At 35.2% G+C, this 26505-nt stretch overlaps 1 protein-coding gene across 1 annotated transcript; it reads left to right on the top strand.

Annotated features, from left to right (window-relative positions):
* Positions 1–36: 36 nt before the first annotated feature.
* Positions 37–11253, top strand: LOC140140034 (palmitoyltransferase ZDHHC12-B-like). Its single transcript, XM_072161843.1, has 5 exons — positions 37–398; positions 6018–6154; positions 8372–8533; positions 9162–9328; positions 10635–11253. Exons 1-5 carry the CDS (start codon positions 296–298, stop codon positions 10969–10971), a joined length of 906 nt encoding a protein of 301 aa, XP_072017944.1. The 5' UTR covers positions 37–295; the 3' UTR covers positions 10972–11253.
* The last annotated feature ends 15252 nt before the right edge of the window (positions 11254–26505 follow it).

A 26505-nucleotide genomic window follows, 5' to 3' on the forward strand; every position in this document is an offset into this window, starting at 1 on the left:
TTTACAATTTACTTCCGGGTTGCTACATGTTGGAAATGAAAACAGAAACGTCAAACTTTTCGACTTTCAATTTCATCGATAATTTAAGACTAAATTCAAAATGTTTGCGGTTTAAAACTCGTTGTGGAGATTAAATGAAAGTGTCTCCTTCATATTGTTTTGAAATTTATCATATAACCGTTGGAAAAAGCTCGCAGAATAGGTCATTATGAGTTAAGCTTAACTGAATTGAAACTGGCCTATAGCGTGTTGATATTCAAGTGTTTACAAGTCAAATTTTCACAGCTCTAAAATAATGGCGAAACTTTGCTGGAAAATAACGACAGGGATGTTCATAAGAACATTCCATTTACTTCTCACTATGGGCATATTTTGTGTGCTGATATTGAAAGACACAGGTGAGCTTAGCTATTAATTTAATTTGAACTTTGATTATTATAAGCTTTCTTTTTTGTAGCTTTACTTTTTAGCATTTCATTGATTAGGCCATGGGATAGGAATGCGAAACTATTGTGTGCAAATTCAAAGCTAGAATTCTTGAGAAAGTCATCAAGCAGCATGATGTCAGTATTGCGCAAGTACAGAGATCTATACATTATATAGGTAACCCAGGCAAACCTTAACACATTTGCTTGTAACGAGGTTGTTTGGTGTGTATAAATAAATGCTGATGCGGTAGGCCACTGGTTTAAATTAAAGTTCTGGTAACAACTGGAATTGGTTTGGTGATGAATTTATTCATTCTTCCTTCACAACATCAAAATACAAATGATAACTGAATGTGTGTTGGCCCCATGAGTTTGAGTGAGAGAGTGAGAGAAAGATTTATCCCACACCTGGGTTTTATAGTCGTCTTCCTATTCATAAACAAATATTCTTTTGTCCTAATAAAATCGATCTGAATGACTCGACCGTTTATCTGGAATATTACGATGTGTTTCTATTTCTTAAATAGCAAAAAGCAAACAAGAATATCCTACAAAAGGTATCAACATTCTGCACTGTTACATAACTCCCTTCCTCCAAGATGATGCCCTCATCATGCGCATAACATTGGGTTGTATGTAACAAGCATTATGCTGTAAAATATTTTAAAATTATATTTTTGTTAAATGATTTAATTTCATTAAGTGAAAAGTTTTGTTTTCTACTTAATACATTTAAAATACAATTAAAATAAAGTTAGTTACAATAATACATTTATTTTTATAATAAGGTTTAAATCTTATACAAAACATTTTTCAATTTTAATAATCTTCAATCTAAAACAGTTTTCAAACTTGTTTCTTTATTACAATGATTTCTTTACCAATGTACAATGAGTTGTACTATACCAATAATCCTTCCATTTACATAATAATTTCAAACTGTTGCAATATTAAAAAAAATTTGATTTCAATGTTGTCAATGTTAATAGATTGAATACATTGACAATAAAATACGAGAATAAAAGTCAAAAACTTTTTGAAATCTTTAATTTAAAATCACATTAATTATGTTTACTAATTATACCGGTCCATAAAATAACCACAATAATTTGGATGTGATTTTGTTTTTATAAACAAATGTGAAATATCAGAAAAGTACAACTTTTCTAGGCAAAATTGACAAATTTAATATCGAAAATTGATTGAATAATAAATTTAAAAAAATTTGATAATTCAATAAATATAAAAAATATTGACATTTTATCATATCGATATATTAATGCAACTTCATTTAAATATTAATGTTCATTTTAAATTCCTTTCAAACCTTTGTTTTACATATATTTTTTGTTAGTCAATATCACAGTTACATTTACATATAAATTATATTGCACTTTATAACACATACATGCATACATCACTAGTTTTAAAATTTATTGTTCATTATTAATATTACATTGCATTTGAAAATTGCAATAATTAAATTCATTAATTGCAATAATTAAATTCATTAATATTTTTTTTTTATTGCACACAACATTAATGTCAATTAGACATAAATAATTTTTATTACACAAAACATTTGATGTTAAAGACATGAAATAATTTCTTTTTATTTATTGCCTACATTTTATGTCAAAGACATGAAATAATTAATATTGAACAATAAAACATCTATATTTTTGTTTTGTTTTCCCTATATGCTTGAGTTATGCTTGATAAGCTTGAGTTATTCTTAAACATAAACTTTTTTTTTTTTTTTAAACATTTGATTCTCATGGATACAACTTAACTTCTATAACATGATTTATTTGAAAGCCTAAACATAATTTTTATTGTATCAAGGTATACAAATACAAAGTCTATTCATAATATAGAACCTATATCAGTAAAAACATTTTTCAGTGAACCACGAAAATAATGCCATAGAACTTCAACTCTACACCTTCCATACAAAACACTCACCAAAATGAGTAAAATACTATATATCAAAACCACTCATCAAAATAAGTAACATTTTCGGATAAATGACAAAATAATACTCTTCTTATCGATGTATGTATTTCCAATAAATAACAATGTACATGTAACAAAACTTGTGTACCTTAAAAACACTGCATCCATTTAACAAAATATCATAACACGTCACAAATATCAGAGCAATTTTTCAAAACCTCAATATACTTCAAAAATGAGCAAAACTTCCAACTTCACTCTCAACAAATATCTAATGACAAAATATACTCGTCTTATCAATGCATGTATTTTAAATAAATATCAATGTACGTGTATCATTAACAATGAACCTTAAACCAATGAATCTATTTCACAAAAATATCATGGCATATCACAAATATCGGAGTAATTTTTCATAGACTTCAATACACTTCATCAAAATGATCAAATTACCACATGTATACAATGCAATATCAACGCTGATTCAACACAATTTATTCATTTTGTCAATAACCGTGTCAGTTTTTAAACCAACTTTGCAATAAACATTACAACTGCACTCAATTATTTAACAATATATCAAAATGTGTTACATCAGAGATGTACCACATAAATTCACATGCAAGCAATAATTATTAAACATATCACATCAACGATGCATCATATTAAACACAAATACAGCAAATCTCTCACAAATGTGTCACATCTACCATTTATCACTTTAAATATGACATTTGTTTAAAAACATGTCACATCAACAATGTATCACATAAAAATATGACAATTTTCAAAATGTGCCACATCAATGATGTATCACATAAATTCACAATAACAATTTTCAAAAATGTGCTATACCAACGATATATCACATTAAATCTGATAGAATTCGTAAAAATGTCTCGACATCAATGATGTATCACATTGAACTCTACCTGTTATACAAAATATTTTATATGTCTGTACTCATGACAGTAATTATTTTGATGTCACATAGAATATCACAAAACATGCATCAAATGCGTATCATATTCACATCACAAAAATGGCATGTACCAATATTCATACCTGTATGTACTTCAACTTCAATGCACATAATAAATGACAATATACTCTTTTTAAATATCAATGCATATATCGTAAACATTTTGCACCTGTATAAAAACATTGCATAATAATTCACAATTATCATAAATATTACAAATATCAGAGTTATCTTCATAAACTTCAATGCATATCAGAATATGGGGTACATTTCATAAAAGATTTTTGGCACATTTTATTAACATTTTGTTTGAAAATCAGCGATGACCGAACTGCGAATGCGTGATTTTTATTTTTCTGCAAATGTTCTGTAAATGATAGTCGTACGCTGTGAATATCAAAATGTTGATGGCGTGATTTTCCTCGCAAATGTTCTATTTCACGCTATATGAATTATTAAAATTCACAAGATATTTCTGCGATATCCGAAGCTTCAGTGAATTTTTGAATGAAGAAATAATTTTTTTTTTTTTTACATATTATAAAAACCTTTTCTGCTTTCCGTAAACTTTTCTTGGTTCAGCTTTCACACCAATCTTCTTTCTTCAGTTGTCCGTCAATTCCGCTCAGTTCAGCTCAGCGAGTGAATATAAAACACGAAATTTCCGTTCATCTGACATCACAGTCACAAAGCCATCTGAAAACATCACATCACATCTGACATCACATCCGCCGCCTCTGTATGAAGCTGCAAATTCGCCTAGTTTGGTATAAATGGTCGAATACAGAGTGAATATACCATGCCTCGTTGTCCCTGTGGAAACTGCGATGAATTGTAAAGCACAGGGTATCAAACCATTGATAATTCTCTGGCGCTGTCAAGTTCTACACCGCTGCTACCATTGTAAACATGGCTGTCTACGGTAAAGTCTATCATGGCGCTATCTCGAGTTCTGAACCGCTGCCACCATTGTAACGATGGTTGTTTGGTGTGTATAAATAAATGCTGATGCGGTAGGCCACTGGTTTAAATTAAAGTTCTGGTAACAACTGGAATTGGTTTGGTGATGAATTTATTCATTCTTCCTTCACAACATCAAAATACAAATGATAACTGAATGTGTGTTGGCCCCATGAGTTTGAGTGAGAGAGTGAGAGAAAGATTTATCCCACACCTGGGTTTTATAGTCGTCTTCCCTATTCATAAACAAATATTCTTTTGTCCTAATAAAATCGATCTGAATGACTCGACCGTTTATCTGGAATATTACGATGTGTTTCTATTTCTTAAATAGCAAAAAGCAAACAAGAATATCCTACAAAAGGTATCAACATTCTGCACTGTTACATGCTAGTCAGTCAAATTCGCCGACAATGTCAATGCATTTTTACATAGAAATTTAAAACAAGTGCCCGAAGAAAGAAACCTACATAAATATGTTTTCTATACTTCACTTGACCCAAATATATGATTTTTTTTTTTTTTATTTCACCAGCACAGGGAAATTTAGATGTATTTGGGTAGCATTTCCATTAAAAAGAGCTGCTATCATAATGAGACTAAGAGCTAGAAACACCCCCGAAATGCCGTTTTGGGGAATTTTGCTAGCTGAAACTTTTTGATGAAAGTCAATCTTTGACAAGATGTAACTTTGCTATGGAAAGTGCTATGAAAAAATGGTTTTCAGTTTTGGCTTTGTTTACTCAAGGGCTTTAATTTGATATATAAAATGATGCAGTTTGATGGCAAATTTAAATTCACCTAGCATACCTACATTATATGGGTGTATCAACGTACATGTATGAAAGTTACGTTGTACATACAGGTCAGCCAGTGCGCCACTCAACGGAGGGTGGATTTGAGATGTGCAGTGGTAATTGGTTCCAGGCTGGTATTGTCTATACATAAGGCCCGGCAAAAAATGTGATCTCGCTTTTCACGCCGTGATTCTCGCTATTAACCAACTATCTCGTTTTTAAAAAAGTTTCCAAGCAGTGCACTTACTATAAAAATGTTGCTCTATGACATAAAAGTTCGCCGAATTCCATTAAAATGCAGTTTCAACTTCGCCAAAGTACAGAATTCAACAGCATTGCAAGAACAAGGTCGAGTGAAAAAGCCACGCTTTACTCAATAAAAACTGACATTTCATTTCAAATGAGTTCAAGTTTAGGCCAAATATCATTATATTTATTGAATTACTGGAATATTTTGACTATAAAGCATAATTCAAGGTCAAATTTTTGTCACTTTTTTCTTCGACCGGCCGCCGTCGGCAGGTTTGTTTATTTATTGTTCTGGACAATAGAGGGCACTAAAGGGCAGCAAATTTTTGCCTTTTTTTTTTTTTTTTTTTTTTTTTTTGATTTTTCGCATTTTCGGGCGTTTTGAAAGCTTCTTGTGCCGTTTTTTAGGGAAAATCTCGCTTTTCTCGCTTTTCAAAATTTTGGATCTCGTTTTTTACTTCAAAAAATTGTGTTTTTGCCGGGGCCTATCTATACAAAAGTGTATGCTCTTTTCTTCATTTCAAGCAGGCAGTACTTGAGATTTCTGTGAATGAAGTTGAGTGACAAATTATTCCTAGTAATATCAACGTTAAAGACATTTATTTTTACCAACTCATGTTGTAAAATGTTTTTCATACTTGCCAGAACTACACCAGGCAGTTGTTGATCGTAATTTTCCTTACCTTATCGCCTTCACAACTCTACTGACTGTAGCTGGAGTATTGTACTACACAACTAGTCTCATGGATCCAGGGTTTGTTCCACTAAATGAACACTTAAAGGTGAGGTATATGATATACTATGCAGTTTAAGTTTCAAGCATCGGGGTTAGAACAAGAAGGTCCTATCTGCAGTAGCTGCCAGGTGTCATATTTTTAGATGTGTACAATATAGGATGATTTCACAAAAGGCTAGTTAAGGGGTACTACACCCTGTGGTAAATTGTGACTATTTTTGCACTTTTCTCAAAAAATATTAACACACTGGATACAAAAGTTATGTATATTATTGGGGCAAGGAATCCAATTACTACACTGAAATTTCAGTGACTCAAGACAAGTGGTTCAGTATATATGATAGGAAATGAGGTACATCATAGCGGTACCTTATTTCTTATCATAACTAATCGCTTGTCTTGAGTCACTCCACAGAAGACATACACCCATCGAATGTGTGTCATCAGCCCTCAGATCGGCCCTCAGACACACACACAGGCATAGAGTTGTGCAGTAGCATGTTTTGTTGACATTTTGTGCAATGTTTACATCCATGACAGTTCTAATACCATCATCAGACAACTCAAATACAAAGGATATCTATTGGCAATTTTAATGTTACGCAATCAAGTTTACAACACTATCACTCTTACAATGAGCAGAAAGTTACTGAGTCACGCAATTCAAGGACCAATATTGATTACCTGAAGTGGCCTACTGCAAATGACCAGATATATCCTTTCTGATTTTCATCTTATTTTGCAATAACAAAACCATTTTTTCCTTGATTTTGGTATGAAATTGAGCAAATAGAATTAATTGTCATGTCAATTTGGAGTTATTAGGGGCAACTAAAACTGATATGAGGTACGGTAAGTTTTATATGTTTGGAATCTTTCTCCAGATCTTAGAGGACTCAAAGTGCTGTAATTTCACTGCAATGGTGAATCATCACAATCAGATCGCATCAACTAGGTTGCTGCCGAACGGCGCACACCTATCCACATTTAGATTGTAACATCCACCAATTATCTGGGCAGCTCCCCATCTTACATTGGATGAACGACGTTTTTGATAACCAAACAACTAATCACAGATTTTTGCGATACAGGAGGAAACCGGAGATCCCGGAGAAAACCTGCGAGAGCGAGCATGGAATCGATATGAACCAAGTGCACATGAGTCCTTGGGCTGCGCCGGGGCTTAAACCCAGTGGTGCAAAGTGAGGGAATTACCGCTGCGCTAACTCGCCCTCCTAGCTATTGCAGGTTGGGCCGTATTGCACTCCCCTCAATAGCATATCAAGGGTCAGTTGTCAGGGGAGATAAGATAAAAAAAATCCCCACTGAGCATCATTTTGTGAGTCCTGGTGTTACTGGGTGCTAATTTTACACTAATTCAATGAATTACAGTGTTTACCGGGCCTATAAGAATAAGATTTACAGGGCAATGTCTGCCTCCCCTCCCCCACCTGAAAAATTTATAAATAATATAAATAATTAAGAATGTTAAATTGGTGTCACACACATTAAAATAATTTTGTACCCATTGCATTCAAACAGTGCACCTATAAGGTGTAAGATACAAGCTATTCTGGTTGAAATCCATACACCCCCTTTGGAAAACATGACCTAATCCTCCACACTTGAAGTGTGCATTTCAAATGGAGTCATCCATTTGAAATTCACACTCCCTGTGTGGAAAATTAGGGTCATGTCTTCTTTTAGGGGTGTTTGGATTTCAACTGAGAATAGCCTAATTAGAAGAGGGCCTGCTGTGTAGGTCAAATACATTTATATTTAGAGAATAAAGGTATTGTTTTTAGCCACTGGAGTGCATCTATCGTCTCATATAACACGGGCGACATCATCATTTTAAGTAAAACAAGGAGGCGAAGCCGAGTTGTTTTACGCCAAAAATAATAACGATAGATGCACGACAGCGGCTAAAAACCATACCTTTATTCTCATTCTTAAACACTTAAATTCAAATAAAAATATCATACACATTTTTATCAAATTAAATAGATCTACATTTTGCAAGGAATTACCTAGGGCTTAAAATCGATCAGTCTCGTTGTTTGCTGTGCGCCTCCGATTGGTCCAAATAGCGAGTATGCGTATCGCGTTGACGCACACGCGCTGACCGGTGTGATATCGTGTCATATCACACAGGTAAAGCTGGGTAAGAACCAATAAGATTGCAGGAACGTTCTCAAGTGTTTAAGAATGACTGTTAGTGCATTACTGATTCGTATTTGTTTGATGCTGATTTCCAATACAGATGCAGGACTGGAATAAAGATATTAGCTCCTCAGATGATGAAGAAGAGATTGGTGTAGAAGGAGAAGAAAACACTGCCACATCTGAATCTGCTACAATGCTAAATACAACATCAAATGGCTCATTGGTCAGGCTAAGAAAATGTGGATTCTGTAAAATAAAGGTATGTGCGAGGTGTGAGTTTTGGGGTCGGGGTGGGTGTGTGTGAGGTAACGGATGTGAAGGGGTAGAGAACACTTCCACATCTGAATCTGCTACTATGCTGAATACAACATCAAATGGCTCATTGGTCAGGCTAAGAAAATGTGGATTCTGTAAAATAAAGGTATGTGTGAGTTTTGGGTGTGTGTTTACCAGCAAACATGGATGTTTTTATGAAACTTTACATTCCAACCGTGGACGTCACTGCAATCAGGGACCATCTCCGTTTAGCTGAGATGTGCAGTTGACTGCAAACAGCCTAATAATGCATATGAGAGTGTGTTCCCTATAGATGATATAAAAGTCGGTCCCTGTTTAGGTTAAAATCCAGAAATATTGTCTGTTTGATTTTTGTAAAATGTGTCAATGTCCCCAGTTATGTGCAGCTCAGAAAGAACATGTCCCCATTTGAAGTGTTTTAACACTTAAAAGTAAGTACAGGGTCCCTGTTTGCCAGCAAATACCTGTCAGGGTGTGTGTGTGTGTGGGGGGGTGGGGCGGTGCATTTGTATGTTAGCGAGTTGGTGTGGGCCTTTGTATGAATGAACTGACTTCATTATAATTATTGTATTTCACGTTTTCATTATCAGCAACCAGTCCGATCCAAACACTGTGAAGACTGTAGTCGATGTGTGCGTAAATTTGACCACCACTGCCCATGGCTAGAAAACTGTGTGGGTGAAAGCAACCACCGATTCTTTTGGCTATTTCTACTCACCGAATCAACTTTGATTGTATGGGCATTGAAAATTACATGGTAGGTGCTGCTAATTTTTATACTTGACTACATTTTTTTTCTCAGCAGGAATCATAGCTTCTATTGGGCTATTCCAGTTGAATTCCATACACCCCCTGTGGAAGACATAACCATAATCTCCTACACAGGGAGTGTATAGATTTCAAATGGGGCACCCATTCAGGTAACCCTGGAATTCAGATTCCCTGTGTGGAAGATTAAGGTTATGCCTTCTATATGGAGTGTATAGATTTCAACTGGAATAGCCCAATGTTTAGGTCTTTAAACACATGTATGTAAGCATGTATGGTCACTGGGCTATCGATATAATTGAGGAACAACAAAACAGGATTCATGTGCATGCTGCCAAGAGCAATGACACCACGGACTAATGGTTTGGATATGCCACGTCACATGTTACCTCATCTGTATAATTGGGACTTACTCTTTATATTATCAGGTATTTTGTGTGAGCACCTGGGCTCCTTTATTTTGCCTTGTGGTAAATTTCATCTACAAATAGAGAGCTTCCTCCTCTAAAAATCCCAAGAAGAATTAAGAAAATGTGTACTTATTTGCAGGTGGGATTTTTATGGGAGGGCAGATTTAGTTTGTGTCTAAACTTCCAGTTATGTCAAGGGAGCCCATAGCGTCAAGGAGAACGTTTACGCTGATTTCCACTGTATGCATGTGCCAGCAGCAAAACATATGCAATTACAGGGATGAGATTCTTCCTCAGAGGAATTCCTCCTTTTTGAATTTTTCGTGTTTGTGTTGTTGTTTGTTTCCCATTATTATAGGTAAGTGCTCACCAGCACATGATATCAACACTTTTGTCACATGTCATTGTCAAAATATCATACAAATATTGACTACTATAAGGAGTGTGGTTAAATTATAGGCCATTGATGATCTCAAAACCAGACCTATAATTTTAACTGCATGTGCTCCGAATATAAAGCAGTCAATTTTTGTTTTATGCAATACCAGTAATGTCTTGGTTGTAGCCAAGAACCGGGACAAAGATTCTTGTCATTTTCAGCACTGGGCATCATGATGGTGATGCTTGAATTAATGGTTGTCCATGCAGATCGACCATGCCCATTGTATGTGTGGCCCTTGCAATGGCAACAGACATAGTCCTTGGCAAAGGGCATCAAGCGGGTTAACTATGCCCGTCGCCCAAGGCAAGGAGCTTATGCAAACAATGCCCGCACTTTTAGCATCCCAATCAGATTATAGAAATATATATAAAGAATAATATAAGTGATAATCATTTTCCTCCAATTTATATTAATATCTTTTGTTAAAAATGTCCTTTTTGCAGGAGTTCATTTGTATGGCAACATACCTTCACAGACTGGTTAAGAGTAAACTGGCTATTCCTTCTCTGTCTCCTCATCCTTGTCTCCGCCGCCATCGCTGTGGTATCACTCCTTTGTTGCCATAGCTACATGCTAATTAACAATCAAACCACCTGGGAATTCATGTCACGCCACAGAATTACATATCTACGGAACTTGGACGATAATCTGAACCCTTTTGACGAGGGCTACATGAGGAATTTTGTGAAATTCTTCTGCTATTGCCCTTATAGACAATGGGATGATATGGTAGCTAAGCAGAAAGGAGGAGAAGAAGAAGGGAGTGATAATAATGTCTAATTGTATATGATTTTTCAAGTGCCGGACATTAAAATCATCAGTGAGTGAATGTAAGAAGATTGCTGCAAATCACATGTATCTAATTTCCAGGGTACAGCTCAGCTTCACTGCAAACAGATTGCCTACATAGGGGACAGGAGCATAGCTAGGGGGAAAGGGGGCATGTGACCAGGTGCCATTGCAGGAGGTGCTGATTTATCCAATTTGTGTATGGCTATATATAAATCAATCGATTCAGCTCCCTTTCCAAACAGTGAAAGTCCAAATTTTCATGCACATTTAAAAAAAATAATAAAATCATGAGACCCTTTTAGGCCAAAATTCGCCTTGATTATGTCAAAATTAGTAATATATACATGTGCAGATTTTTACACGCTGTGCACTCAATGTGTTCAGGAAGAGTGAGTAACTATGGGAGCATGTAGGTTGCTTCCCCACTTCAAGAAGGGTGAGCCATTCAATATCCTTGTCTCAGGTGCCACAGGCCCTGGCTGTGCTCCTGATGGGGGATGTGTACATTTTTTCCACACTTGCTTTGATTGGTAATTTATTTAACGTAGGAAAGATCTGTAGAAGTGATCTGAAAGTTGCCTGTTAAATATATATCCATATATGTGAGATGGTTTGATCCAACCAGGCCAAAATAGAGAATTTGGTCTTGAATAATGTGACACAATATCATCTACTCAGACCAAAGTCAGCAATATAATCATATTGAGATACAGATTAGGAGCAACAACAAAATTGATTTAAAAAAAATAATACATTTTTAAACCTAAAAAAACAAAAATCACAATTTCTCGGGCTTGCATCGTTTATTTCCAATCCTTGCATGTATTAATTTGTGTCTCGCATTGGCCTATGACCTGCTAGGGTGAAGCATTTAGGCTGCTTCCTTCTTCATTATTAAATAAAAACCTAAGAAACTAGACAAATAAAAAGTACATAATTGTACAACCAGGTATGCCAGGAACTTAGGAATTTCAGCAAGAGTAAGCTTATAGGTGCTGAGCAAGTTAGTAACATAATAATAAGTAGGTTTTAAAAAATTGTGACTTTGGTCTGAGTGGATTAGATTGTGTCAAATAAACTGGCCTAAAAAAGAAACTTATAATTTTTTCACAAGGTCATATCTTACAATCCTCTCCATAAAAATGAACAAAAATTGCACACAGAATTACTTCAATACTCTACTCTAAACACTGTAATGGTCAGTAACCAAACAGTTGTCCAACTGACACAACAGCAAAATGCATTGACATGGAACACCTTCCTGGACCGCATTCACAGCCCAACAGATTTCTTTTACTGGATTCCAAATTTTCCCCTTGTACATGAACAAAAATTACACACAGGATTACTTCAATACTTTACTCTAAACACATGTCAGTAACCAAACAGTTGTCCAACTGACACAACAGTAAAATGCATTGACACGGAACAGCTTCCGGGACCACTTTCACAGGCGAATAATTGGAACCCATCAAAAGAAATCTGTTGAGCTGTGAATGTGGTCCAGGAAGGTGTTCCATGTCAGTGCATTTTGCTGTTGTGTCAGTTGGACAACTGCTTGGTTACAGACATGTGTTTAGAGTAGAGTATTGAAGTAATCCTGTGTGTAATGTTTGTTCATTTTTATAGACAGGATTTTAAGATATGACCTTGTGAAAAATTATAAGTTTTGAGGCCAGATGTGCTTCCAGATGTCTACCACATAGACTATTCACCAACAGCCAAAGTCCCTATGCTTTGTTTATGCTGTGAATTCTCGCATTATATTCATGATGGCCGATTGGTTATTTCTAACAAATCATGCCAGCATTACATACCTAAAGCGTTGCACATCTTCGTATTTACTCAAAAGACTAAAAATATGCGGTATGTGCGTAGCAGTTTTGTGTATTGCACTTTATGGAATGATTGACCCTCATATTAATGATGCTAGGACTTCACCTGTTGGTGAATGGTCTGTATTAGTCTGTGGTTTAACCTCTCAAATAAAGACAATCTCTGTAGAAGTTACATTGCAGATACTGCTATTGCATTGCTTGGGATGCATGTACATTTAATTCAGTCTTCTCTGACCTCTGACAGTAAAACAGTATGGAATACATTGTAAGTGCATTAATTATTAGACTATTCCGGGTGAAATCCTTCACCCCATAATAGACATAACCTTAATCTTTCACACAGGGAGTGTGAATTTCAAATGGGGTTACCTGAATGGGTGACTCCATTTGAAACCTACATCCCCTGTGTGGGAGATTAAGGTCATGTCTTCCATATGGGCTGTATGGATTTTGGTACGATTAGGAGAGAACCGTAAGGGTATGTATGATGCCTCGTTCGGCTTGTTGTAACTAAGAGAACCAACAGACAGCGCGGAGGGTATTCCATAATTGTACCTGGATTTTAGTATAGAATAGCCCATTGGGGAAATGTGTGTAGGCCTAATCTTCTTACAGTTAGTCATATGATGAAAATTGTGCAATATTTTGTAAGCACTACATCTTGGGAACAGGACTATCCCACCTAACAGAGTACTCAGATGGAATGGAATTTTCCATGGATAAACTGAATTTCATATTTAATATTATACATGTATGTCAAGTGATTTTGATATGTTTTAAATGTAAACTAGGGATGTGATATTACTGTATTCAACCTACTTAAAGTTGTTTGGCTTAAAATAGGCGAAAATTATTCAGTTTTTGTTACTGTGTGCATTAATAAAGTCCCACTCACACTTGTGTAAATTCACATAAGTGTGTGCCCTAGGCCTGCAGTTACTCATTAAACAATGCACAACTAGCGTAAGCGCTGCCCCAACTGCATGCACGCCATTCTATATCAATTTTGTTATGAGTCTTATTGTTTTCGCCAATTATAAGCTGAACAAACTTTAGTGCCCTGGGCATTTAAAGTCAGTCATTGTTAGAGGGTGCTTATGAAATTATTAGATGAAAGTGGCAAAATGGGAATTGAAAGTACAGGCGCTGTTTATGAAGTAAAAATCATCATTTATCCTATTCTGGGTTCCAGCTAAGTCCAAAAATGATGGGGTCCAGTTGAAAACTATGTGGTCCCAGAATTGCTTATTTGGTCTGTAAGCACAAATTCTTACATGGTTATCAAGTTTTGGTCTCAAATTATAGGGTTCAGGTGGACCCCAAAATTTGACAAATATGGGATCACTCACAATTTTACTGTGCAAAAAGACCCAAGAACTCTGATCCTAAACTGGAAGGTTTAAAAAAATTCATTTAGACATTTGATGGAATGTACATAATTAAAATGTGTCGCTTAGACAGTTGTCACCAGAAATATCTGTTGTGGGTGCTAATTAGGTTGAATACATTTGAAATGGTATGAACTAAAGTGAATAAATGTAACCCGTTAATGGGGAAATTTCCTCAAATTTCTATATGAAAATCTTATAGATAATTAAATTACCGTAAAGGTTCGCCTAATGCGCTATGGGTTCCCTTGACAAAAGCTGAATTTTAGGTACTGGTACTACCTAAAAGTGCCCTCCTGTTAAATCATCACCAACAAATATGGCACGGAACCTCAATTCTAATTGGGATTTAAGAGGAGGGAGTTCTCTATTTGCACATAAAATTTACCCCATTAGGCAAATCTTTTACAGTGAAAATACCAGCTACTTGAAATACAGGGTGATCCAAAAAGAACTTTAACCCAATTTTGAAGGTTAATTTCTCAAAGTTTAGAGCAGCTATCCCCAATAATATTACATATTCTAAATACATATCTTTCTAAGAATATGTGGTGGAAAAAATGAAAAAAGAAGCTTTATCCACATGCGGGAACATTGTTCCACTTGGTAGTTTTAACACTTGCTCCACATAACCCATGGGTATATGAGTGGCCATCTTGGATGTGCAGCAAAGGTGAATTTAAAAACTGTTTGTGAAGAATTATCTTTTGAAATGTGTTTATGAAGTAATTGTAGTATTGGGGTATCAAAAGTTTTAGAAATCGCCCAGAAATCGCCATTGTCAGTGCATTCACTGGTCCTTATGTACACTATGTTGCAAAAATGGTCTCATAAGTATGTTTACTTTTTTTTAACAGGAGCTAGATGTCACTACTATGTAACCGGCAACCGCATAACCAGCAAAATGTAGAAAATTGAGGCATGCAGCATGATTAAGTTCCATTTTAAAGGCTACAATGCCCAGAAAATCTGTGATGAAATAAAAATTCCTTTTCCAAAAAGCGACAGTGACATATCACAATCACCACCGAAGATAACTTTCATTTCATCATCAATTTTCTAGGCACTGCAACCCTTCAAAAGCAGGATCTTAATAATGCTGCTTGCCTCAATTTTCTCAATCTTGCAGTTTATGCGCAGTAACTGGGGCAGCGGGTTATTGGCATCTAGTCCCACCTGTAAAAAAAGTAAACATAGCTATGAGACCATTTTTGGACCATAATGTACATAAGTACCAGTGATTATCGCACTGACAAAATTTCATTGATATGGCTCTTTCACTTCTGGGCGATTTCTAAAACTTTTTGATACCCCCTCGTAGATTCCCTCACTTGCAAATCCAACGTGGCCACCATGGGCTGAGCAAGGAGCGAGAGTTTTTTTTTCAAAGGAAGTGTGAAATTAGATCATAATTATGGAATTACATTGATGCAGGCTAAACTTCATAATTATATCATGGTGCACATATCACATGTGAGGAAACTAAAGCCATATTGTAACATTTGCTGAGGAGGACGCCCTTAATATTTTTCAAAATTCTGTTTTTACACGATTATAATACTTTATTAAACTAACATACCCTGTAAGAATCAAGGCTCTAGGTGCTGTAGTTTAGTCACAATCCGAGATTTAATTACTGTGATGGAAATATTAGTCAAATGCATACACGATGTTGATAACAAAGTACATACATGGCATGCGGGACAGTCACACACACATCAAAGGAACGTACCATAGCACGACCGACGGAGAGACACACATTGGCAACAATGGGACTGGTAGCAAGTTCTAATTTTCTTTGCTTTACCTCAGTTGTTCAGCTCAAAATTGAAAGGGGACATTTCTGACAGTAAAAGTTAACATTTTATTGAAATGAAATACTAATCTTATTTTTTATGGAAATGTTACAACATGACTTAAAGTTTCCAGGTTGGAAATACCCTGTTTATACACTGATGCAGGCTAAACTGCATAATTATATCATGGCCCACATATCACATGAGGGGTAATTAAGTTTCCCTGGGACCTGTTTATGGGTTGATACAGGCTAAACTGCATAATTATATCATGGCCCACATATCACATGAGGGGTAATTAACTTTCCCTGGGACCTGTTTATGGGTTGATACAGGCTAAACTGCATAATTATATCATGGCCCACATATCACATGAGGGGTAATTAACTTTCCCTGGGACCTGTTTATGGGTTGATACAGGCTAAACTGCATAATTATATCATGGCCCACATATCACATGAGGGGTAATTAACTTTCCCTGGGACCTGTTTATGGGTTGATACAGGCTAAACTGCATAATTTATATCATGGCCCACATATCACATGAGGGGTAATTAACTTTCCCTGGGACCTGTTTATGGGTTGATACAGGCTAAACTGCATAATTTATATCATGGTCCACATATCACATGAGGGGTAATTAACTTTCCCTGGGACCTGTTTATGGGTTGATACAGGCTAAACTGCATAATTATATCATGGCCCACATATCACATTCACATATGTGAAGTTTCCATGGGAAATACTTCCTGTTTATATATACAGAGCAGCTTATAACAAATATGTAAATTGTATTCAAATGTATGTACTTATTTATATAAATTGGTGGGAAGTAAAGGTATATAGTTCTTTGTTAAATGAGCTACCAAAGAAGGTTATTTTTTGCTTTTGATAACACTGTACTCAAAATGCATGATTAAGGAAAAACCACAGAATTCAACCAAAGAACATGGACTTGACTGCCAGCTTGATACATCATGCATAGAGCAAAAATTGCTTTATCTCTTTTATAAAATGTTATATTTATTTTGAATACAGTGGTACCAGAAACAAAATACTGTTGTGTTGACTTGAGGTATATAGTGAAAATATAATGTGCATTGTTCTTTCATACCGTATTGTCTGTAATAAATGCCCCAGCTGGGGGTGTGCAATTTTTCAAAAGGGTGGCGTTATTGAAGGCAAATTATTTGTAATGAAAATCGCTATGTAACTGTAAACTTAACCATCAGACCAAGAAAATACAGTCTTGTTCCTAACCAGGTTTCAACCGGTAGCGATGTCAACACTGATTATTGATAGTAAATACTGAACATTTATGACAACAAACATATAAAATGAATTTTCATTGAAAAATATGATTTCATTACTGTATCCACCCAGGTATAAGCCCACCTTCGGCTATAAGCCCACCCCTATTTTTCAAAACATTCTGGGAACAAGGGTGCACTCAGGCATAAGCCCAGTACTAAATTTTGGCCAAGTTCTTAAATCATTGCTTTACTCTCATATTTAAGAACAAATATAAAAAGATAATAGTGGATAATTAACATTCCACACTTATAATTTTAAGATATTGACATAGATGATAGAAATTACTGGTACATTGGGCATATACAAATGGGGGATGATTGTTATTATTTTTAAATTCATCCACATACTAGCCCTTACCAAGTTATAAGTCCACCCCCATTTTTGAAGTGAAATCTGCCATATAGAGGGTGGGCTTATACCTGAGTCGTTACGGTATTAATTCTTTAAATGAAAGTAATGATATAATTAGGCAACAAACGGGATGAAGTGAAAGTTTGAGTAGGTTTTGTCCATCCCATTTTGCACTTGTGATATCCAGCAATTCCAATTCTAAGCTTACTCACATAATTAAGCATGGAAATATCTGCAATTCAGTTACTCTTTCATGGAAAAAATATAGGGGGTGGCATTTTTTAGAGTTAAGGGATTTATCACAGACAATATGGTATTTGCTTTTTTACGTAAATGTATTACCAATGGTGCAATTGGGAAATTCCAAGATGTGATTATGTGTGTACGCAGTACGAGTTTGCAAAACTGAGTTTGCTTTAGTACATTGTTTTTAAATTTAATCTAGCTTTACAGAAAATAAAATACATTCATTCTTTACAACTGCCATATAATTTGAAACCAATAGAGAACCAAGAGTAAAACAGGCATATCTAGGTTTCTTGAATATTAATATACAAGATTTGTGTACATACAGTACTACATACATTCGAAATCATATTTGATGTTTCCATGGCAATGGTACAGGTCTTAATACGAGCTGGAGTTGGGCCCTTCTTCCACTAATATACTGCAGGTGCCAGTTCCGTAAGCAGATAGCTACAGAAATGTGGACATTATCCATTAATTGCACAAGTAGAAGCATTTTATATGTTAGCAAGGAAGTTTGTTGTAGTGCAAAGCAGATTTCATGGATGAGCAAATTTTCTCTATAACCTAATATTTATGGAAGAAGGGCCCAACTCCATGGAGTTGGGCCTTTCTTCCATAAAAACCATGATTAAGTGTATGAGGAAGACTATTTAGAATGTGGATTGTTGCTCATCTTTCAAACACAAGGAAGAACAGTCTGCTGGCAATAAAATGCTGGGTCTAACTCACTTTTAAAAAAATTGGAGTTGGGCCCTTCTTCCACTCAGGTATTCATTTGGAAAATGGAATTCTGTTAAATTGATGTATAACATAGAATGTGGTCTCGATCTTTCAAGCATTCATGCAAACAGAACACGCAAATGTTTTTTGTAAATGGGACTAATTCCTTATGGTATTACTGACATTTATACAGCGTGATAATCATGACAGTGTTTTTATTAATGATATTTGTGTAATGAATTGATATGAAATGAGAGATCCTATTTTTCTCATCAACATATTGAAATTAGGAGTTCCAAATCGGGTGTATTTCTGAAGATATCATCAAAAAACTGTCAAATTTAAGCCTAATGTATGATTTCCGCCGAATATTTATTTTTTTATTTTTTATTCAAAATGTTGAAATAATATTAGTAATAACTGCCGGGCAGAGTTGCTGACAATTTTAAGTTGAAATAACAAGGTAAAGTGAAAGAAACCCCATTGGTTCTTTTGGCCATTTAACATGCAGTTCTAAATTATGATAATATGTCGAACTTTGCTCTGTTGACCTACAAAGACAACAAATGTGGCAGATTCCTTTTAATAGGTGCAAGTTGAGACATGTGTAAACATTACAAATATGCAAAAACAATTAACCAATTTCATATTATTTATTTTATTTATTACACTTTATCACTGGTATATACAATAATTATAATATAACATCAAAATATATTGCACATGAACATTCAAAAGTACATTTAAAAAAAAAGAAGCAGATAAAATTTTGCACCCATGAAAGGCAAGGACTAACAGGTGCAAAGCACCTCTAGGACAGTCCCACCAAAGATCAAAACAATAAGGACACCCCCTCCCCCCTCCCAAAAAATTTGAAAAAAAAATTTGAAAAAAACCCCTACACAAGCCTTTAAGATCGTACATTATGGCTTTAAATCTCAAATATAGAATACCACAGTTAAGACAGTTTTTTATGATTTCTTCGGCTATATACCGATTTGGTACACCTAATTTCAATATGTTAATGAGAAAAATATGATATAAAAATCTGCATTTGATGGGGGGTAAAGTAAGGGAATGAGGCCGTCATTCAGGTCACCCACCTTTAATTGTTCACATTGAAAACAAGAAAGAAGGCTGTGGTTTTCAGCCTACTATTAATTTCTGGAATTTCTTTCAACATGAGACATATAAATAAAGAAGACAGGATTCAATTAAATCATACATTTTGTTCCTGTGATTTATTTTGTGTAGCAATTGGCCATAGAAGTGATGTTGTAACAGGATTAACTACCATAACAATTGGTTCAAACAATTTTTGAATGTACCGCACTGCATTCATACATTCAAACTGTACCTTTGCATTGAATCAGATTCGTTTTGGCTGCCCCCTGCTTTTACCCCGGAGGGCTCGCCCACCAAAAAAAACAATATGCGCATGGCCTTCATTGTATTACTGGGACGTCATTGCACTCGACAATCTCAGCGCCCAGGAATTTTGAATATCGCATATTGAGAGACGGCTGTTTTTATGGTCAATATGAGTTTGTTTAAAATAAAACCATGTGATTCGTGCTTGATAATTAATTTTCTAACATATGAGGCATATTTAAATGTTGTGATTGTCGGAGATACCCTTTAAGGAGCATTGGGTTAGATCTATTAACTAGAATTACGCGGTTCGTAATTAAGGTGGCCCCCACAAAACTATACACCACATGAGGCCACCATATACTATCACAATACCAAGTTTGAAGTTGATCGGTGATTGCGTTTAAGCTGGAGAGTGGATTAATGGAAATGAAGGCAAAATATGCAAATGAGCTCATTAATATTCATAAATATGCAAATAAAATGACACAAAACTATTCAGCACATCAGGCCACCATATCCTATCACCGTACCAAGTTTGAAGTTGATCTGTGATTGCGTTAAAGCTGCAGAGTGGATTAATGACAATGTAGGCCAAATATGCAAATAAGCTCATTAATATTCATAAATATGCAAATAACTTGACACAAAAGTATACAGCACGTGAGGCCACCATAGACTATCACCGTAGCAAGTTTGAAGTTAATCGGTGGTTGCATTTAAGCTGCAGAGTAGATTAACGATAATGTTGGCAAAATATGTTAATGAGCTCATTAATATTCATAAATATGCAAATAATGCGACACAAAAGTATACAGCACATGAGGCAACCATATACTATCACCGTACCAAGTTTGAAATTGATCTGTGATTGCGTTTGTGCTGCAGAGTGGATTGAGGACAATGTAGGCAAAATATGCTAATGAGCTCATTAATATTCATAAATATGCAAATAATGCAACACAAAACTATACAGCACATGAGGCCACCATACCCTACCTCCGTACCAAGTTTGATATAATATTGGATGGCTGAGCATGATACCATAACATATCGGATGAGTCATAAAAATATCGGACGAGCCAACGGCGAGTTCGATATTTGTATGACAAATCCGATATGTTATGGTACCATGCGAAATAAGCCATCCAATATTATCATTATTAGGTTTTCTTAACTCCTAATAACCCTGAAAACATAATAATGAAGTTGATCGGTGATAGCGTTTAAGCTGGAGAGTGGATTAATGAATTTGCTTCCACCCGGACAAACAAACAAAGAAACAAAGAAAGAAACAAACAAACAAGGGAACAAACAAACAACCATCTGGATGATAACATAAGCCCCACATATATGTGGGGGCCAAAAATACTTCCATTATTGTTTTTGACAATATGGTTATATTATTCGTAAAGTTTAGTTTACTGTTACCTGCAAGCACATTATAATCAAATCAACTGAATACTCAATCTAATTCAATTCAATTCAAAGTAGCTTATTCACAAAAAGGTGTGATCAAGCAAAATCAGTCTGAAGTCAGTCATATTCAATTTTCAGTTTTCTACATGATTGTAAAGCATTTGCAAAGATACATTTTGCAGAAAACCCCATTAAAATCAAATATTTATAGTATTTTTTATATTAGCCCGACACCTCTTGCATATTGAGATAGGTAGGATATATTTGTGATCAGATGAGGACAAGGGTCCTCTCAGCAATACATGTAAGTGCTATCTCTGCATGCATTGCAGTGGATCTGTAAATAACTAAGACCACTCATATTATTGGGGCATGTGGATATAGCTTCTGAAAACTTCATTAAAGCATTGAGCTTCTTTTTAGACAAAGTGGGAATTTAATTAAACTTTGAACATGAAGTATTTTGTATGTCTTTACTTTGGAACAAGCAATTTTGTTGTTTTTACGGCAAGGAATGTTGGGATATATCCCATATTATGATTCATGTGAATGGTTATGTGGAAAACATACTTAAAAGTGGGAAGATTCAAAAGGCCAACTAAAAATATGATGTGTTACGTGTGTTCTACTTTTACTGTAATAATTTCATCATGACCAAAATATAACCGTTTAATGTGATAGGCCTATAATAAATGTTCCTGAGTGTATATGCTTAAAATACAGGTAAATATAATACAAATATATATCACCAAAGGAACAAAACACAAACATGTCTTTGTAATACTAATATCAATAAAACATAATAAAAAGGCTTATTGAAAGTTATTGCGTCCAATTTGATTACGAAAACCATATTGTTTTGTTATTATGGTCTGTCGCCGCCCAGTCGATTTCTATTGCTTGTATGAATGCAACTCCATTTACCTCTTATGGGGCATGGAACGACTGAAAACTTATAATGAGGTGTCAGGTCACTATAAAAGTACTATAGTTACAAAGATATGAGCAGTTGTTGAAGTGTTTCCAAAACAATACATGTAGTCAAGAAAAAGAATATTAATTCCTTTGTTTGTCTATATCTGGAAATCAATTTTTCCAACTTCTGACTGATTTTGCTTGATCTCATCACACATACTTATCCATCATACATACATAGCAATCACCCATAAGGTGGCTGTGTACTCTACACCCCATTCCAGAAAAATACAGCACTAATTTTTTTGTTGATTAAACATATTACCGTACTAGTATCCTGTTTTGCCAATTGAAGCATAGTTAAATCCTAATCCTTTAGTTAGTCCTAACTGGCAATAAAAGTCAAATTTTAATATTTTTGCAATTTGAGAGAAAATGGTACAAAAACATGCAATTTTGCATGTTTTCATACAATTGTAGTCACAGAATTGTCAGACTTGGCACAAGTCTACTAAGCATTCAAAATCTTGAGTATAAGGTAAGAGTAAGCTCATAATTTTAATATTATATGTCATTTTATATTATATGTTATGATCAGAAACAGATCAGAAAATGGGTTTTCCAAAAATTAGAATGCATAACTTGAAATTAGTCTTTGTTCAAATCTTTGGGCTTGATTGTCACTGAATACGATGTGATGTGCCCTGAGTAATTTAATTTGATGATTTATCTTTGTTTACAATTAAAATCTATTTCATGAGACATTTGAGGGATTCCCCTTTCTTGCATCAACTTGATCAAAAACAAACTGAATCATATCTAATTTGGAATATTTAGAAACCCCCCTGAGATTGTAAAGTGAAGATGACATCGTATGGGATTCCCCTCAGGAAATGATGTCACAGGATTCCCCTCCTCAGGAAGTGATGTCATGTGAAAGGTTAATGTTATAATTAAGGCTTGGGAATTTCAAAGATCACATTTGGCTATTAAAATTTGAGATTTCCCACTACTGAGTATATAAGAAAATGTAAACATAATTCTACATATGCTTACAGTCCAATTCCTTCAAATTAAAGAAAGGAAATTGCAAACCAGAAATATATTTTGTAGTTAATGTACTACTGCCTGCCAGTGTTGTCGGAGAAGATCTACAATACCAGACTCGCATATCAAGTGTAGGTCACTTCAAATCATCCCCAAGTCAAATATAAGGAATGATCAATGTATTCTTAAACCATGTGACTTGGGATGATTTGAAGTGACCTCCACTTCGGAGATGAGTCTGATATTATTCCTAGCTATTATGTGAAATGAGACACATGTAGCAGCCGACAAGTGCATCGTTTTGATATGGATGTACACATATACCGTAAAACCCCCATCTACAAGCATATAGTGTGCTTCTGATGAAAGCTACATTAATCCAGTCGCCATTATGGAGTTTGAGCAAATAAATTACGGATCCAAGCATATGAAGAGCTTATTTCCAAACCGTGTTAAGTCCACAAGATTCACTTTGAAGAAAATCAGGAATTTTCTTTATGGCAATGAAAAAAAGTTCGATTTCTATAAAATTACAGTGAAGTGAAGGTGACATATATAGGACCATAAAAACATGTTAAGTTAAAATCTAGAGACTTTTGATTTTTTTTAATGAATTAATTTGTTTTAAAAATAGCATGGACTTAACACGTTTTGACACAACACGCAATTTCTGGCATGGACTTAACACATTTTGACACAAAACATAGTATCTGTAACACAGAACTAACCATATTTTTCTCAAACTAGTCTTAAAAGATAAAAATTTATTAAAACATACAAAATGTGATTCTCTCTACTATACAACACACTTTTGCCACAAGACACCTTGCATCTCGAACCCCCTCCTACTGCCCTTTTTTTACAAAAATTTGACGTTTAAAATAATTCAAAATTCAAAACTTAGTTGAATTGCATTTCTCAGAATTGAATAAACATCATTTCACTGACAATAAGTGATGACCTGAAATATCCACTTGCTTGATCACATTATCACAAATATTTCCCCCTCCCCCATGCTGCCACCCTAATCCCATATTGACAGTCGTAAGTTTTTAAGTCCTAAGTTTTTTTATACCTTTAGCTTTAAAATTATACCTTGAATTTAGTAGCACATTTTGATAATCATACAAAATAATAATATCAAAAACTAACTCTACCACCATCCTCTAACATTAATTCTACCATCACAGCCTCTCCCTCCCCCTTCCCACCCTATCCATGTCTTTCTGGAGGTATCTATCAAATATTTCAGAAATCCCATACAAACTAAGCCTACTAATATAAAACAAAAACAACAACAACAACTTTTTATGCAGACCAAATTCATGTATACTAGTCTCAGGACCAAACAAGAACTTTGGCGATTAACTATTGGAAGCCTTATGCGTGCTACTTGCCTCACGAGCTGCCCACAAGGGCAGTGTTAAGTGGACTTAACACAGTTTGCTACAAAACTGGATTGGACTTAACACGTTTTGGAAAAAATTCGATACTTTGTGTGTCAATATTTCGGAACTTGACTAATTTTGGGAAAAAACAAACACATTGCTGGATAGCCCTAGTTACTGTTACTCACTACCCATTTTCATCAAAATCTCAATTTTGAAGGTGGGTGGACTTAACACGGTTTGGAAATAAGCTCTTCATATATAAACAAGTATTATTTTAAGACCGATCTATATATTGGTATATTAACGCTTGCTTCGAATTAATTAAGCTTTTATAAAAAACACTATATATGCTTGTAGATGGGGTTTTACGGTATGGTACAAATCATATTTTGTTTTTCAATTAAAGACTCAGATTTTGTTAGCCTAACCCTAACCGCCTAAGGGCTTTTTGGCGACGGGAAGGGAAAGAAGGAAAGAATAAAGAGAGAAAAGAAGGAAAGAAGTTGTTTGCTCTGGGTGGGATTCGAACCCGAGACCCCTCGCATGCCAAGCCCTCGGTCGGCGACACTTTGCCAAGGGTCTTGGGCTTCGCTGGCCAGCGAAACCGTGCCTATATATCACTTAGGGCGATTGCGTCATCACACCACGTGGGATGCATGCACTAACAGCGCATATATCTCGTAGTATTTTGTAGTATTTAGGAGGGTTAGGGTTAAGGAAGTCTATACTGAGTTTCGATAGTGGTAACCTAACCCTAACCGCCTAAGGGCTTTTTGGCGACGGGAAGGGAAAGAAGGAAAGAATAAAAGAGAAAAGAAGGAAAGAAGTTGTTTGCTCTGGGTGGGATTCGAACCCGAGACCCCTCGCATGCCAAGCACTCGGTCGGCGACACTTTGCCACGGGTCTTGGGCTTCGCTGGCCAGCGAAACCGTGCCTATATATCTTTTAGGGCGATTGCGTCATCACACCACGTGGGATGCATGCACGAACAGCGCATATATCAAGTAGTATTTTGTAGTATTTAGGAGGGTTAGGGTTAATCAAACAGTGTATTTGTGTTATACATTCGTGTGAATTTGGGTAAAAGGTGATTTTGGCCTTGAGTCAAGTACGACTCGCATGTTTTTGGCTCTCTCCAAAAAAATGAACAAAAATTTAAATTTTGCTTTCATTGCCAGTTAGGATTAACTAAAGGATTAGGATTTAGCTATGTTTGAATTGGCAAAACAAGATAAAATTTTTTAATCCAAAAAAATTATTTCTGTATTTTTCTGGAATGGGGAGTAAGACATGCATGTAGTAAAAGTGCCAAAACTATGTATTTATTCACGCAAGACGTATATATTTTTTAACGTCAAGACATCAAGGAATCTGAATATAAATACAGATTTGGTGTAAAAACAACTATGAAGAAAATCACCAATTTTTGGCATTTTTTTTTTGGTACATCATTTTTTTCTTCTTAATCTTGAGACTCCATTCAAAAAACCATTAATTTTTTTTTCATATTGGCCCTATTTTTTGGGATATTGACCATATAAGGCATCAAAATGAACTTTTTAAAATCCACAAACACTTATCTGCACAAAATGATGCCTTGCTTTTTGTGATGAACATAATTGTTTACCTATATAGATGAGGTGACCTATGATGTCACATGTTTACATTCAGACCGCCCTCTGTTGTTTCAAAGCAGGCAAAATAACACAGAAGTGTCTATGAC

Source organism: Amphiura filiformis, chromosome 18, assembly GCF_039555335.1.
Source record: "Amphiura filiformis chromosome 18, Afil_fr2py, whole genome shotgun sequence".
Lineage (NCBI taxonomy): Eukaryota > Metazoa > Echinodermata > Ophiuroidea > Amphilepidida > Amphiuridae > Amphiura > Amphiura filiformis.

Coding starts and splice junctions, on each gene's coding strand:
- LOC140140034 (XM_072161843.1), top strand. CDS start 296: ATGGCGAAACTTTGCTGGAAAATAACGACAGGGATGTTCATAAGAACA. Junction 6,155..8,371: donor CACTAAATGAACACTTAAAG/GTGAGGTATATG, acceptor TTTCCAATACAG/ATGCAGGACTGGAATAAAGA. Junction 8,534..9,161: donor GTGGATTCTGTAAAATAAAG/GTATGTGCGAGG, acceptor TTTCATTATCAG/CAACCAGTCCGATCCAAACA.